The sequence below is a fragment of the Nicotiana sylvestris genome, chromosome 7 (genome assembly GCF_000393655.2).
Source record: "Nicotiana sylvestris chromosome 7, ASM39365v2, whole genome shotgun sequence".
Taxonomy (NCBI): Eukaryota; Viridiplantae; Streptophyta; class Magnoliopsida; order Solanales; family Solanaceae; genus Nicotiana; species Nicotiana sylvestris.
This window is the reverse complement of record NC_091063.1, coordinates 85,928,368-85,944,482: the sequence shown is the minus strand read 5'-3', so window position 1 is coordinate 85,944,482 and position 16,115 is coordinate 85,928,368. Positions and strand designations below refer to the sequence as shown.

The window sequence follows — 16,115 nt, the reverse complement described above, 5'->3', positions numbered from 1 at the left end:
AGAGAGACCGGAATTTCAATACCACAACAAGTCAACCAGAACCAAAATAAATGCTTAATTAAAAGGGTGAGTTACCTCATATCCTTTTCAAAGAAGCAACTTGACAAAGACAAGCTCAGAAATTACTACAAACAAGTAGAAGCAAAGTCGAACATAAGAAACAGCTCAAAAACAACTCTAATGAACAAAATCAGCTCCAAAGTTGCAATTTTTACCGCTCTATCGAGCAAGTATGCTTGAATTGAACCACAAGAAATAAAGGTACCCCTATGCAACTGATCGCATAGTTTCTACCACTTGATCAATTTTATCATTTTCAGTCATATGAAGTGAATGAAGAATGTAACTTACAATCTTAAACGAGTTGAATGAAGCAAAGCAAGACGAAGTCAACACTCCTCGCAATTGAATCTCGTCTTAGAGCTGTCAAGTGAGCGCAACTGCAAGTAAAAGTTTCAGGCTTTCAGCTTTGGTTTGTATCCACTTAGAAGAACATTAAGAATTAAAAAGGAATTTATATACTCCACTGTCAAATTTGGTTTGTATCCACTTAGAAGAACATTAAGAACTAAAAGTTTCAGGCTTTCAAATTTGATCGAAACTAGTAGAAGTTGAAGTCGAGACAATTTATATACTCCACTGTCAAGGTCAATGTTTCTGTCTCATAACTGAAGGGTATAATAGCAAAAGGTAGCCATGTGTGGAGACAACAACTTATCACATTACATATAGACAATAAACAGCAAGAAGGTATATTTGTACAAACAAAATCTTCTAAACCATCACTGCAATAATACTTCTCTATCCCAGTAGAGCAGAGTACATACAGATTCTCATCAGCATTATAATCATGTCAACCAAACTAACATTCAACTTAATCATCTTGTTTCTGAACATATCTTTATTCCCTACTGCCATTTCTGGTTTAAATCAAGAAGGGCTTTCTTTAATGTCATGGTTTTCCACTTTTAACTCTTCTTCTTCTCTTCACTTTAATGTCATGTCTCATTGTAGTTGGAGACATTGGAGATTTCTTACAAGTACAAGAACTGAAGAACAATACTGGCAAAGTATAGTACTATATTCAATTGATGAATCATAAAACTAGTAATGACTAATAAGAAGGTAATATAATCAATTAGGGGTAGCATGAACTGACTAGAATAAATCATTCTTAACCAAAAACAAAAACTAATTTCTACATGGTACCTGCCAAGAGCTTTCCGGAAAAGGCGATAATCAACGACGACAGTGGCGAGTGGCGATAGAACAGAGCTAGATTTGTACTTTGTAAGCAGAAAGTGAAGACTGAAGAGTCACCTAGTTTTGGATCAACGTACAGTGAAGACTGAAGAGAAGCGGCGCTGAAGAAGGGAGGAAAAATAGGGTTAGCCGGTTAGGGACTCAAGTGAAGGGAAAGGGTAGTATTATAAAATAAGGGCATATTTGTCTTTTTAATATATCTTAGCGGTTTATCGATAAACCGATAACCGAAAAGGACAAAATCGAAATCGATAACTTGGAAAATCGAATCGATTATTTGTTATCGGTTTATCGATAAATCGATTCGAATGCATACCCCTACTTTTCATACTATGATGGGTATGGCTTGCTACTTTTCCAAATTCTTTGTTATTGTTTTTTGCAAGTACCAAAGTGAGATATAAAAAGTAATACAACTGTAAATAAAGGTATTGTGACAATATCAATTGAAACCATTTAAATTGAAATCACTAATTACGTATGCATGTATCCATTATCCAAGGCAAATCAACAAAGAGCAATCACCAAAATCGAGCTATGGGTTCTACGTGTAATTATAAAAATACTTTTAACTATTTGATTTCAAGTATCACTACATGAACTCCAAATAGTTTAGTTACTTTAACTATCTAACAACATTCTTTCTCCCTTTTTTCCTCAAATTTTAGTAAAATTTTAGTAAGACAACGAAAACTTTTCGTCTAATAAATATGTATTATTAAAGTTTCCTATTTAGATTTAGGAAGTACTCCCTCCGGTTCACAATAAGTGACCTAATTGTTTTTTTATTTTGGTTCAAAATAAGTGTCCAGTTATATAATCAAGACAAAATTCAATTTGTTTTTACGAAATAACTCATATGTACATATCCCTAAAAAGTTTTCTTACTCCCCACATTAAATGATTAATTAGGGGTAGTTTAGTCATAGTAGGTATTTTTGTATAGAATTTAGTATTTTCTTAATGTGCATCATAAAAGCAAATTGGCCACTTATTGTGAACCGGAAGGAGTAGCATTTATGTTTAATCAAGATAGCTTAAGATTATCCAAATTAGAAAATGGGTTAGGGAATGATGGGCCGAAAAATTAATGGTCCCCCATCTTCTACGTCTACAGTTAATATGCAGACTCCTAACAGAGTTCTCATATTTTCCGAGTTAGGCAAGTATGCTCATATTTAATTAAAAAATGTGGCTGAAATGACTGAAAATATAATACTAATAATAACCATGTAAAAGTAGGCAAGCATGTTCACATGAAAGAGTATTTTAGGGAATAAACGAAAATATCATAGTTTTTTGGTCAATTCACATTGACCGCAAGCTTCTCTATTCTCCCTTATTAAGCTTAGCACGAGCCCAACATGTTCGGTATTTTGCTATAATTCTTCAATTATGCTGGTACCAATAAAAATAGTTTTACACATTGAAAATGAAAATAAGTAACCACAAGAAATAGAGTTACATGTACAACATAGGCATAATAAGGTATTTTCAGTATGATATATTCAAAAGAAAACATAAAAACACTATATGCTCTAGTGTTATTTCAATCAACCTTAATCAACAATGTCGTTGATCTCACAACAACATGTGAATCAACACATATGAAGACACATGGAAGAGGAGTGAGGGCTTCTGGTCCTAGTCTTTCATCTGAGTATTATTGGACCAGCTGCACTTAGAAGGAAAAAGAGCAAGAATACAGAGACAATGTTTAAGTCTAAGTCATGGTGTCAAGGGAAGCAAGAGAGCATTCATTCGAATTAGAGCACTAAAACTAATTACCTTCCCGCTATAACGGATGGCAAACTATAACAATCATATACAAAACTGATGAGTATGTGTATTCATGCGTTATGCTGCTAAACTTGCCATTCTATTTTTGATGAAGAAAACTTGTTATTCTTCCCAGAGAAAACAAATGTATATGTGTTTGTTACCCTATTCATTTTTCTTGCAGTTTCTTACCTTTCAGGAAAACACTCCTAGCAATATCAGCTTAGCGACTAATACTTTAATGCTACCTCAGTAAACAAGTGACCAAGTGACCAAGAGCAGGTAAAGACTGAATTATAGTTAAAAGTGTACATTAAATTAGGAATATGCCAAGGGCAAATCTGACCAAAAAAAATAAATACCTCCTTGGTTTTGTGGAACATAAATTACTTTGGACCAATTATTTTGGACTAGAGAGAGTGTACTATGGGATACAGAGTAGTGGAGTAAGCTACTGATCACTTTTGCTCCGCACACAATTGCATGGTTTTAATATAAACTAGTCTTAGGTACGCGCGTTGCGCGTGAAACCTGTCTGAATGAATCTAATTTTTTTGAAATTGTACGTAAATATTATATGAAAAATTGTGTTTGACTAAGAAATAAAAGTTACAGAGAAAAAGTAAGCTCCTGAAAATCATAAACGTCGATCCTATTTAACTAACTCAACAAGAAAGAAATTTTACCCCATAAAAGGTCATCAATTATCTCGGTTAATAGATTCAATTTAAAATTTATCTCGGTTTAATAACTTAATTGTTTAAACTTTACAAATTAGCATGCTTGCTTTTTTGTTTTAGTTAGAACACATAACCTTTGAATATTTAAGAGCTTTTTTCGAAAAATTTTCTTAAAGAGTTATATGTTCGTATGTATTCTTAAGTCCATTCTTTAAGACACATGTCACCTAACTGCTTTTTTTTCTTTCTACTTGCGAACAAATGCAACTCGTTCTTGTTCTTTAACTAATACGAAATACTATATGAATTATTTTTTATATTTTAAATATTGTGTTTGTGGGTTGTCTTCAATATTAAAAAAATAATTAAATTATAATCATGTCTAGTATAAACTTAATTTTTAAATGGTAATAAAATAAACAATATTTTACTAAGGGGTTTTGTGCTTTAAATATTATATAATTCTTTGATAAGTTCTCCCTTAATATAGGAGTTATTGATGATCCATAAATTATTTTAACATATTTTTAGTAATCTATTACCGAAAAAAAGAATCGAAGATGAAACAAAAAAGATAAAGAACTCAAAAATTAGGAAGAAAGAATAAAAATACATACTTACGTCTGCAGAAGGTATTTCATGGCTACAAATTTCTAGCTATACCAAGTCCTTTATTTTGTCAAACTTTTGCATCTTGCAATGTGAGGTAAACGAATTCTATACTAACGTGGATACCCCTTATTTACAATTAGAATTTTATTGATATAAAAGTTCTTAGTTGATATAAATTTCTAAATATTAGGGTTCTTTAAATAAGGAAATTTTTTAATAAGTAGAATAGATAAGGAAAGAAAATTTTAGTTGATTTCAAAGTTCTAAAAATTACTAAAATTATTTAATTGCGATTTCGTCCAATATAAGACTTATCTTTAAAGGGTAAAAAATGCGAACGACATTTTGCTAATGGCTTTCGTGGTTTTAATATAATATATATTAGAGGCAGAGTCCTTTTCTACACTGTTTTATTATCTTTAAATTCTACAATCATGAGGTCTTTTGGATGATGCTTTCGCTCATACAATAGTTTCAAATCCTTCGCTTTCTAAGTGGTTCTTCAAATTGTAGTATGGCCTTTGGTTGGGATACCACAATGCTACTGTGGTTGCCATTGCAGCTATTAGTGATTTTATCATGAATTGCTGTAAATATTATTCCATGCAGCTGTGATCTCACGCGTTGTTCTAGGACAATTCAAGTATATCTTAAGTATATGTGGTGCCACTGCCGCTATTGGTGGAATATCGGCTTACACATACCTTTAACATAAAAGAAAAGGCAAGTAACAATTTCCACAGCACAGTTTACCTCCTTCAAAACTCAGGAGTACAGAAGATGACAACACAAAAGAATCAATTTCTGGATGTAAGATGTTGTAACATATCACCAGCTAACTTTGTCTTTGTTAATTTCATAAAAGGATCTTATTCATTAAACACACAAAGTTGGTGAAAATTAGTTCGCATGCACATTACCATTTTGTTGGAAAGAAAAATCAACACATCCAAGAAGGATCAAATACCACCATGAGTAATTTGGAGAGAGGAGAAAGGGGAATAGCTGATATGTGTTATCTTTATAGTGACAGAGGCGCAAATGTCAAGCGTTTCAAAATGTAATAGTATCATTCTTGTCAAAATTTGATATACAAGCTAGAAAGGCAATGGAAACAATTGAGATATTTCACCTGCTCCACTCATACTTCAAAAAACCTCCTCCAGTCTCGAGAAGATTAGGGAATTGAGGAAAGCTAACCGCTAACTATCAAAAAGCAAGAAACCCTATTTTAGCTCCAAAGGTTGAAAATTTTAAATTCCAATGTGATCTCACCGAGAGTGCCTAGTTTCTAGCCACATCTTATATACACTTGGAAGAGGACGGCTTTGATCTATCAGTGATGTCTATATAGCATACTTGAGTGATGCAAACAGAAAGCATAGTTATGGTCTTTATTCTTAAATGTTTTTTCTGTTCAACAATTTGTTGTTCCAATTAATATTTGCTTGAGGTTGTTGACGAGCACCAGATGTAGGAAGGTCAGATTCCACTGATCCGGTAACAGTTTGAGGTTGCTGGGCCAGGGGCTGAACATTTGATGGTACAGCTATTGTCTGAGATGGATTAATTCCAGGAAAAGAACTATTAGCAGAATGTGCTTGTGCAAAAGCAACTTGCTGGTCCTGAGGGAAGTTGTAAAAGTAATTAGCCTGCAGCATTGATAGATCACGTCCAGGTGCCGAGGTTCTGAAATGGGAATCTTCATTCTGCATGCACAAAAGATCAGGTGATATCTCCGTATCATAATATGCCACATTTAAATCAAACAAGGATTCGAATTTGTAAAATAACAAATTTGAAACTGAAGCATGACGGTAAAAGTACAAGAATCATGAAGAGTTTGCTACTGAAGTAGGAAGAAATAGAAAGGAGATGGCACCGTTGCATACTAAAATTAGTTAGAAAAGGAAAAAAGAAACACAAACCTGCTTTTGCATGGAGTAGTTCTTTTCTTTCAGCTCAGATGCAGTGAGATCTTCGTTGCTAGCTGAACAAACCGGAGCTGGAGTTGCACTGTATGAGACACTTGAGGACCCATATGAGCTGTATCCAGTAGGAACGCCGAAGAGGTTCAGGTTTCCAGCAATAGCTGCTGGTTTGTATAGAGACGGAAGAGGTAGTTTGACACCAGCAGCAGTAACTGATGGTGACATATAAAAGTTGGCAGCAGAAGGCTGCTGAGGGAAGCCACTCGGGCCCAAAAACTGGTGAGCACTCTGTGGCATGTAAAGATGGGGAATATAAGGGTTATATGGGATATAATTAGGAGGAAATGGTTGCCGGACTAAAGGAAACAAGTGCGGAGGCACGGTGACAGAACTCTGCCCAAGGCCTATGGGTTGAGCCACAGATGAATTAGAGCAAGACATTGAAGGAGCTTGAGAATTCCCACCCTGCAGCAGCCAATGGATATATAAAAACTTAGTCAGACCAAAAATAGCAGACACAAAAAGAGAAGAGATAGAGAGGGTGGTGTGCAGAGGGAAGGAAGATAAGGATTTCACTACTTATTGAACATTCCAAAACTCCAAAGGAACTGTGGAAATGAACAGTTGACAAGCGCCAACAGGCACCAAATAGATGCATAAGTTATGTCAAATAGCTTTATTATCAAGCAGAGACAAACATTCTTCTACAAGTATCACAAGCATCTCCGGCAAAATAACTTCCCTAGCAAAAGTAGGGAAATTATTTTCCAAAACTTTCTTTCAATGTTCCCCAACCCCACCCTCACCCCCAAATCTACACCCGCACCACCCCCACCCCCAGACCCCAGACCTCACCTTACTAGGGTCGGGTCTGAGCACGGCCCCTATCCCAACCCCCTGACCCCACATTGACCCATTGTCTAGTGTTCTAGTGTTTGCCTAGATTATATATGTTTCAAAAATTATTTTCTGCTAGCTAACCAAATACCAGAAAATAAGTAAGAAAACCACTGATTTTCAAGAAAATATTTTCCAGGAAAATCATTTTCCGTGGAAAACATTTCCTTCATACCAAACACGCCTTAAATGTATTTAAGAATTTTTCGTTCATATCCAACTCTGTTGGTATAAAAGAAAGTATCAGCTGCATATTAAGTGTCTTACCCTGGATATACACAAGTATAATTGTTTTAAGTCAATTGTTGTCCAACACAAATGAAGCACCACCACTCAAGAGATGAAAAACTACATAAACAACTAATCTGCAAGTGAACCGAGAAGTTATGCCAAATTTGTTCTATCTTAAAGTAATCCTTCAATTGCCCTCACAGCAAGATCTACTCATTCAAATTATTTATAGAGTTAGCATTGTCTTATGTAACAGGCAATTGACTAAGTATTCAATTTGACAGCACAGGCAGAAGCAAGGGCAAAAGAATATTTTAGAATGAAATATATATGGAGAGTAGAGATGTATTAGGGCCATAATGACATACCTGCTGTTCTGGTCCCTCAATACGTACAAGTTGGGGCCCTAGTGCGGGTGGTACAAAACCCAAGCTATAATCAAGAGGTGTCTGCAGTGGCAATTGTGAGCCTGCATATACCTCCGGCTTTGACTGATCATACACACGAGAGGCACCAGATACCTCAAAAGGTGATATATTTTCAGATCCATGCTGGTGTGAAAGCGAATTATCAGGATAATCACCTCCCTGAGCTGCTGAAGATGCATCCTGGTAGCTGCAATTAGTTCTGTATGTTGATGAGAGGTCAAGTATAAGATATAGAGAAAAGAGTACTCAGTGTACCGTTACTGTCCTACAGACAAGCCCAGGATAAGCATAATGACGTGGTCATCCTTGTGTGACTATAAGCTACACTAGAAAAAATCTTGACAGTCCAGAGGGAATTTTGTCATGGAATCTTCATCAAAATGTTATACATGATTACAACAGAATATTGGCATGCCTTCAGACCACAACAAATCAGTAAAAATGCTTCAGTAGAGACACATTAGATATATAAAATCATAAATGAATACAAAAGCATGACATGTCACTCCGTTACCGACCTCCCGGTTTCCATGGAAGTTCTATCATTAGCTGGAACAGTCTCCACAGGCACCGAGTCTTTGCCGCAGCTTATGCTTGGATCAAAGTGTGGATCCAAACTACCGAAAGTCAATCCACTCCTAAAAGATTCAGGTACTTGAAGATGATTCGGAAAAATAACGGGCTGACAACGGGAAGAGATGTTTAACTTCTCCAATTTCATGTCAAGCTGTGGAACTGCTTTTTCCATGGCAGAATTTAGTTTAGAAAGTGAAGGTAAATGGGCTCCCTTTGCAACAGCTGCAGCCTGAGATGGCAATACTGCATAAAATTATGATAAAGTGAGATCACCAAGAAAGGAAAGAAAAAAGAAAGTCTGAATCACAAGAGTCTTCTTCCTCCTCCACAAAAGCAACACATGGGTAAACTCATGAAGGTTATGTTATTATTATTATCTGATTTTGCTTGAAAGACGACCAAATTCCATGGTCCAAGTCCGACGATATAGCTAGGTAGCAGTTATTAGCGTCTTGAAAGCCAACCAAATTCAATGGTTCAACAAATGATAAGGCCAGGTAGCAGTTATCAACATCTTGAATTGATGGCAGTGAAATGGATTTGTAAGATAGCCAGCTATTTCTCTCATGTATATCTCAAAAACCACATTAATAATATTATACTTAGACCTTTGACATTAAGCAGCTTACATAAATACAAGAGCTCCATCCTATTACTTAACTGAAGGAGGTTTTAGCCCCCTTAAATTCAAACTATCAAAAAAGATAAAATGAATTGAAGGAGAGTCAATATAAATTGAAGTGGTACCTTCTGAATGACCTTTAACTTGATTGGAATGCTGACTTTCACGATTAATTGCAACAACTGGTTCTATAGAAGGTGCTGCTGTGTTTATGCAGTTGACAGTTCCAATGAGTGAATGAGTATTCCGGGGAGGACTTTGACAAGCATCTAATTTTCCTTCATTCACAGGAGACACAGTGGATTCGGTAGCAGTGCGCTGGCTGCCTATCTCACGTTTTATTGTACCAACTATTCCTGAGTTTCGGGTATTCAAGGCTGGAACTAGGACAGGATCTGAGGCAGAGGAGTAGACACCAGATACCAATGCTAAAGTTGTGCTTGTCACAAGCTCATTAGGTCTTGATATGACAGTTTTACTTTGAAATCTGGTTCCAGGTGCAAAGGTGGGGGTGGGGGCAGGAGTGGGGCCAGGATCCAAGTTTGGATGATGGTTTATTAAATTAGGAGGTAGAGTTGAAACTTTTGCCAACTTGTTTACATTAACAAATGAAGCAACTCTACTGTAACTAGGATCATCTGCAGATACCTCAATAGCAGATTCCTTGCTAGGATGTGGATTAGTTTTATGTGCAACCGGCATGGAGGTCTTAGAACTTCTATCCTTCAAACTAATGACTCCATTTTCTTTATTAACGTGTCGTCTGCCACTGGCATCTGGTGACAATAAAGGAAAGGGGGTTAGCTAACCCTGCAAGCCATAAATCGAGAAAATACATCTCTGTCCACCAATAAGAAACACCCTTTCAAGTTCCAACAGATGCCACGCTATATAAGTGATAAGAGAACGTGCATATATCAAAATATTGCACATGAAGGCAGGACTACCACTACAATAGGAAAAGAAAAGGAACATGCTCTATCAACCTATCAAGCAGGATATAAGAACTATAGATGCAATTGGAACCATGAAAAAAGTTCTAGTTCTTCTCAATTTACAGACATATAATAATAATTGTAAACCAAATGTATATCCACGATCAATCATCCTTAAGGCAAACACCTTCATTTTCTTGTGTCTTAACCTTGTGACTGAAGAATATGAGAAATTTTACTAACTTTTATCTTTTCAATAAACTTGACACCAGTTCTTCAAATGATAAGTAAAAGTGCAGACCCCAGCTATGACAGTTTAAAAAAGACAGAATACTTGTACAGCCAGCAGACGAATATTAAAGAGGAGAGGACAACTGATCTTTTTTTTGCTCATGAAAGTTTTCAATCATTCTTGAATTGTATGTTCAAAGGCTGAAAACATAATTCAACACACAACATCCTGGATGCTCAAGAAAAGCAGGAGAGTTAATCGATCAAGATCATGACCACATTAAATTAACTCCTATATACCATCAGTGATGTAATTTGCAGAAATTCTCTCACGACCATTCCTGGCCCCTCTCCGCTGCATGCCTGACATCCACCTGTAACCCTCAGAAGTTTGGTTGCTGGCTTTCTGTGATAAAGAGATGGTGAAACTATGAACTATCAAGCTAAGTGAAAATTTTATAATCCAAGTTGATGGAAATGCTTACTGCTTTCTTTCTGTCTCGTTTCCTTTTGACCTCATGGAAAGTATCTGCAGAATTAGGTAGTTTTTGCTTGAGCTTAAAGAAAAACAATAATTTAATAGGCTAAACAATTACTCCACATGAATGCAGATATTCGAAAAATTAGGCAAAAAAATTATATCAATAAATAAACAACTGCGGTTGTTTATATTGAGTTGGAAGTAAAAAGTGAATACAAACAATATTTCTAAAGAAAGAGATATAGGTTCCAGAATTTCCTACTTGATTAGCATGGTAACTCTACTTAAAGCACAGTACACTATAGAACATAGAAATGGAACATTCTTGCATGCAGAAAACAGGATATTACCGATGCTCATTTATCCCTCCCCCCCCCCCCTCTTGGTTGGAATAGAAGAGGGCGAGGGGCTGCTCTTTTGGACAAAAGTAATAATACATTGATCTAAATATACCACAAAGAGATTGAGAATTGTGTGATACTTAACTCCACGAAGGACGCTCAAAGCTTAACTAAAGAAAACTCTATAGGCAGCTGCTTATGACAAATAAATTGAGAAGCAGGTATTAAGTACAAAATATCAATCAATTATGCGTATATCAAGTTCTTTATGTTCCCGTGGCAAGTAGACACATCTGAGCCTATCAAAAAACTGAAACACAAAACAAAAATCCTATTTTTATCTCACCAAAAACCAACCTAATAATTTCAGCTAAGGAAAAAAAAACACTTGGATTAAGGACATGTACATGTGCGATGGAGCAAGACCCGTGTGCGGACAGTGGGAAGAGACCCCAGTCCACTTTTCAGGATTGCACTAGGTATCAGCTCTTAGCCGGTTCTTATTTGCCCTAGTGATAGATGAGTTGCTGCGACATATTCAAGGAGAGGTACCTTGGTGCATGTTATTTGCAGATGATATAGTTCTTGTTGATGAGACGCAGAGGCGGTGTTAATATATACTAGGCTGGAGGTTTGGAGGCAGACACTAGAGTCTAAAGGTTTCAAGTTTAGTAGGATTAAAACAAAATACTTGGAGTGCAAGTTCAATGACGTGACTTTGAAGGCTAACATGAAAATGAGGCTAGATACACAAGTCATACCCAAGAGAGGAAGTTTCAAGTATCTTGGGTCTGTGATCCAAGCCTCCAAGGTAAAGGGAGTTTGGCGTTGATATCACTCATCGTGTTCGAGCGGGGCGGATGAAATTGATGTTTGCGTATGGCATCTTGTGTGATAAGAAAGTGCTATTAAGACTTAAAGGTAAGTTCTACAGAGTGTTTATTAAACCGACTATGTTGTATATATGGGGCGGAGTGTTGGCCAGTTAAGACATCTCATGTTCACAAGATGAAAGTAGCAAAAATGAGGATGCTAAAATGGATGTGTGGGCATACTAGGAGAGATATGATTAAGAATGAAGATATTCGGGATGAGGTGAGAGTGACCTCCACAGTGGACAAGATGGGGAAAGTGCGGGTAAGATGGTTCGGTCATGTGAGGAGGAGATGCACAGATGCCTCAGCAAGGAAGTGTGAGAGGTAGGCTATGGTGAGGCCAAGGAAAGGTAGAGGTAGGCCGAAAAAGTATTGAGGAGAGGCGACTAAGCAGAACATGACACATATTCAGCTTGCCGAGAACATGACCTTTGATAGAAGGGCGTAGAGATCGAAAATTAGGGTAGTAGGTTAGATAGTCGTCAAGCGTAATTCCTTTTGGTACATGTATTGCGTTTCTATACTTGTAGTACTAATGTATTCTTGTACTTCCATTTCTTAGATTTCTAATAATACTTGTTTCTTTTGCTTCGGTTATCTTTTTTTCTAACCGTAATTACTATTTCTCTTTACATAGATTCTTCTTTGTTGTATTTCCTTATCCTATTTGTTGTGATTATGCGCCGATGGTCTCTTGGAAACAGTCGCTCTACCTTCTCAAGGTTGGGATTAAGGTATATATACACACTACCCTCCTAGGTATGTTGTTGTTATTGGAGAAAGTAAACACCTGAGAAACCGCACGTCATAAGATTAACATAAAATGGTCGTGAGCATACATCAATCAAGCTACACCGTAATTTCAAACTAGTTGAGATTCATGATCATCCAAAGGCTTTTTATTGCAGCATTCATCATATAAATGCATAAAGCTGATTAAGAAAAAACAAGAGATTAATTAAAGTGGAGAAATATATACGAACCGAGATACAAAAGCTTCTGAGCAGTGTCATTGGGATCCATGTTGCATTCTTTGAGCATGGCGTAAATGTCATCGTCGCTGTGCTTGCCACCAGCGATCTCCTTTATATCATGGATCGTCTTCCCTACATTGCTCGGAATCATCGAACCGCCGGTGCTCATGACGATGCTGTCAATAGGAATTGCGGCAAATATTCAAGATCAGAATGATCAGCATTACAGAATATAATAGCGAGTTCAATTAGAGATTCACATGTACGCGAGACAGTCCCAATTTAATAGAGCTTGGTTGAATCTATCGCCTCTGCATGTTTATGCAAATCTTTATTTATTAATTTTTCCTTTTTTCCCCCACAATATTGAAGAGTTAAGATAACAAGGTTTGGTTAAATTGAAACCTTACAAGAATGTGGTGTAATTTAGAGTAATCATAGTTTTATTTTTTCTTTTTTATTTTTTACTCGATGCCCGACCAATGGTGTATGTTATTTACTAATGACATTGTGTTAACTAGTTTCTGGATACGCCCTTTGCGCGTGTACCCTAATTTAATGAATATATATTTTTTTTTTAAAAATTACATAACTAAAGTATTTGTGTTTGAGTTTTAAAATAAAAATCAAAGAAAAAAATTTAACTTTTTGTAAATGAGAAATGCTTATCTTATTTAGTTAGCTCAGCAAAGAAATAAAATGACCTATAATTACTTTCTGTATAAATTAAAAGTTAGTGATCTTCCTCTTTGACTTTATTTCGGGAACAAGCAACCACAATTTAATGAATATTTTTTTTAAAAATTACATAACTAAAGTATTTGTGTTTGAGTTTTAAAATAAAAATCAAAGAAAAAAATTTAACTTTTTGTAAATGAGAAATGCTTATCTTATTTAGTTAGCTCAACAAAGAAATAAAAAGACCTATAATTACTTTGTGTATAAATTAAAAGTTAGTGATCTTCCTCTTTGACTTTATTTCGGGAACAAGCAACCACAATTTTAATCCATCTGAAAAATGCCAGTCACCTTCATTATTTCATAAAAAAAAATTATGCTTTATTTTCTATTTTATGTTTAAGAAAAATGTTATAAAATATACATGTAACTAAAATTTATTATTTTTGTGTAAAAGTTAAGTGATGATTCATAATTAAACTACAATTTGTGTTGGTTAAAACTGTAATGTAAACTTTGAATAAATTATTATTTAAGACTTTATAGTAAATTATGTATTTGTTGGTTTTCCTAGTCATGCAAAATCAAAGAAGAATTCCTACGGGGTTAGAGAAGAACACTTATAGAAAGGGGGGAAAAAACTTTCGTAAGTTGGCCACATCGAAAACAAATTAAAAGCATATTAATTATTTATATTATAGTATTTTTGCAACTTTAAATATTAGGACTTTTTACATAGCTTTTTTAATAACATTGTGAATATTACTATTGATCAACAAATGATTACACTTATTGAGCACTTTACATCATAATCTCCTCCTCACAGGATCTATGAATGCTCCATCTCAAACTAGGCTATACATCAGTGATATTTCTCAAGAATCTCTACAGCTATCGGCCTTCCTTGACTTATGAATATTACTTACTCCAACTAACATTTCATGCTTAATCTGTTCTAATGTATCTATGCTATTTACATTAGTTCCTTTAAAAATCTTCCAATTTCTTGCCTTCCATGTATGATAGAAGACAGCTCCCATTGTTGTTGTAACCACTTCTTACTTTAGCTGTTCCCACTTTTTCTTTTTAATGTTGTTCATTGTGCTCGCTATGTCTCCTTCTTGCAATTGTACACCAAGTCATCTCAGCACCTCAGCACACACCTTACTTATTGATCACGCCCAACTATATCTTATAAAAAGGATTAAGCGGCCGTTGCAAATACAATTCGGTTTACAAGCCCGGAGTCGAATCCCACAGAGAACTAAAGCTTAGCTACAGTTGATCAATATCACTAAGAAATACAAGTCCAAACAATTTCCTAATTAAAAAGATTATAATATTTATTTTTATCTAATTAACTAACAAATACTAGAAAGCAGTAAAACTATCAATTAACAAGGACAAGGATTGAGACAAGACTAAGGAGGTCTAGAGTTATGACTTTCCCTATCATCGGAATCCTTTTCGCTATATTATCTATAAATTTGCCTAAGTCTTCTCTATCGATCATGAGCACTCTGACCGTTGTAACTCCTTTCTGAGTAATTACCACAATTTACTATACATATTCTCCTGAATTATGCTAGCTAGCATTAAATACGGCTCACTCGGATCGCACCAAGGTTTTGTTATCCCTAATCCCACCTTTAAACCCTTCGTATTGATCCCTCATATACGTTAGGAGTGATGTTGTTCAACAACTACCTAAATATGCACTCTTTCCCGAGTAATACATACTAAATAGGCACAGTCTATTGAGATCTCTTCAACCAACCACAGTATAAATGTAGTTGAACAAATAGAGAAAAAGCTACAGCAAATCTATATTAACGTAACAGAAAAATCATCCTCCAATAAGTTCCATCAAAACCCTAGATAACAAATTAGCTATTCATAATGGTATGCATAACTACAATACTAGAATTCATAACCAATAATAGAAATAGGAAGAAGAAAATGAAAACTCGTGGAAGAATTCTCCACCTTGCTCCTAGTGTGTTCTTGCCTCCATAGGTTGAATCCTCGGTCTCCTTATCCAATCTCCACGGCGGCTCCGTGGTCCCTAGGTCTAAATTGTGTCAAAAGTCGATCTCCCTAGAAGGTGGCATTTTTAGGTCTATTTATATGTGTAGGAAAAGACCTAAACGTGTAGGCCAAGTCCTAGTCAAACCAGGAAACGAAATAAGCCTTCAAAACTCGGACTGGATCTTGCCCGAAGCCTGGCGTCGCCAGCCTAATGCCTGGTGGACCTGGCCTTTGCCTGGCCTCGGCAACCTAATGCCAGCTTCAAGTATGGCCTTTGCCTGGCCTCGCCAACCTAACGCCAACTTCAAGCCTGGCTTTTGCCTGGCCTCGCCAGCCTAACGCCCGCTTCAAGACTGGCGTCGCTAGGGTTTCTCATTCATTGTTCTCGAGCACGCTTTTAATGTTTAAGTATCTCTTTTGCTCTACTTTCATCTTCAATTCACCTACACATAAAATAGACTCCTTTACGTGCAAATACAGTAATTATCATTAAAGCATATAAAATGCAAGGCAAATAATGTACGAAACTATGGAATTATAGCCACACATCAAT

The 16,115-nt window shown here is 35.9% G+C and overlaps 1 protein-coding gene across 2 annotated transcripts; it reads right to left on the bottom strand.

The window, feature by feature from the left end:
- Positions 1–5,338: 5,338 nt before the first annotated feature.
- LOC104245135 (GBF-interacting protein 1-like) lies at positions 5,339–13,249 on the bottom strand. 2 transcript variants are annotated; one of them, XM_009800702.2, is made up of 9 exons: positions 13,117–13,249; positions 12,866–13,032; positions 10,671–10,714; positions 10,486–10,591; positions 9,145–9,795; positions 8,340–8,640; positions 7,762–8,020; positions 6,263–6,730; positions 5,339–6,043 (listed from the first exon to the last, which is right to left on the bottom strand). In XM_009800702.2, the coding sequence occupies exons 2-9, from the start codon at positions 13,023–13,025 to the stop codon at positions 5,735–5,737; spliced, it is 2,298 nt and encodes a 765-aa protein (XP_009799004.1). In that variant the 5' UTR covers positions 13,026–13,032; positions 13,117–13,249; the 3' UTR covers positions 5,339–5,734. The 2 variants fall into 2 exon arrangements, with proteins under 2 accessions (XP_009799004.1, XP_009799005.1); XM_009800703.2 differs by having other exon boundaries at positions 12,866–13,249.
- Between the last annotated feature and the right edge of the window lie 2,866 nt (positions 13,250–16,115).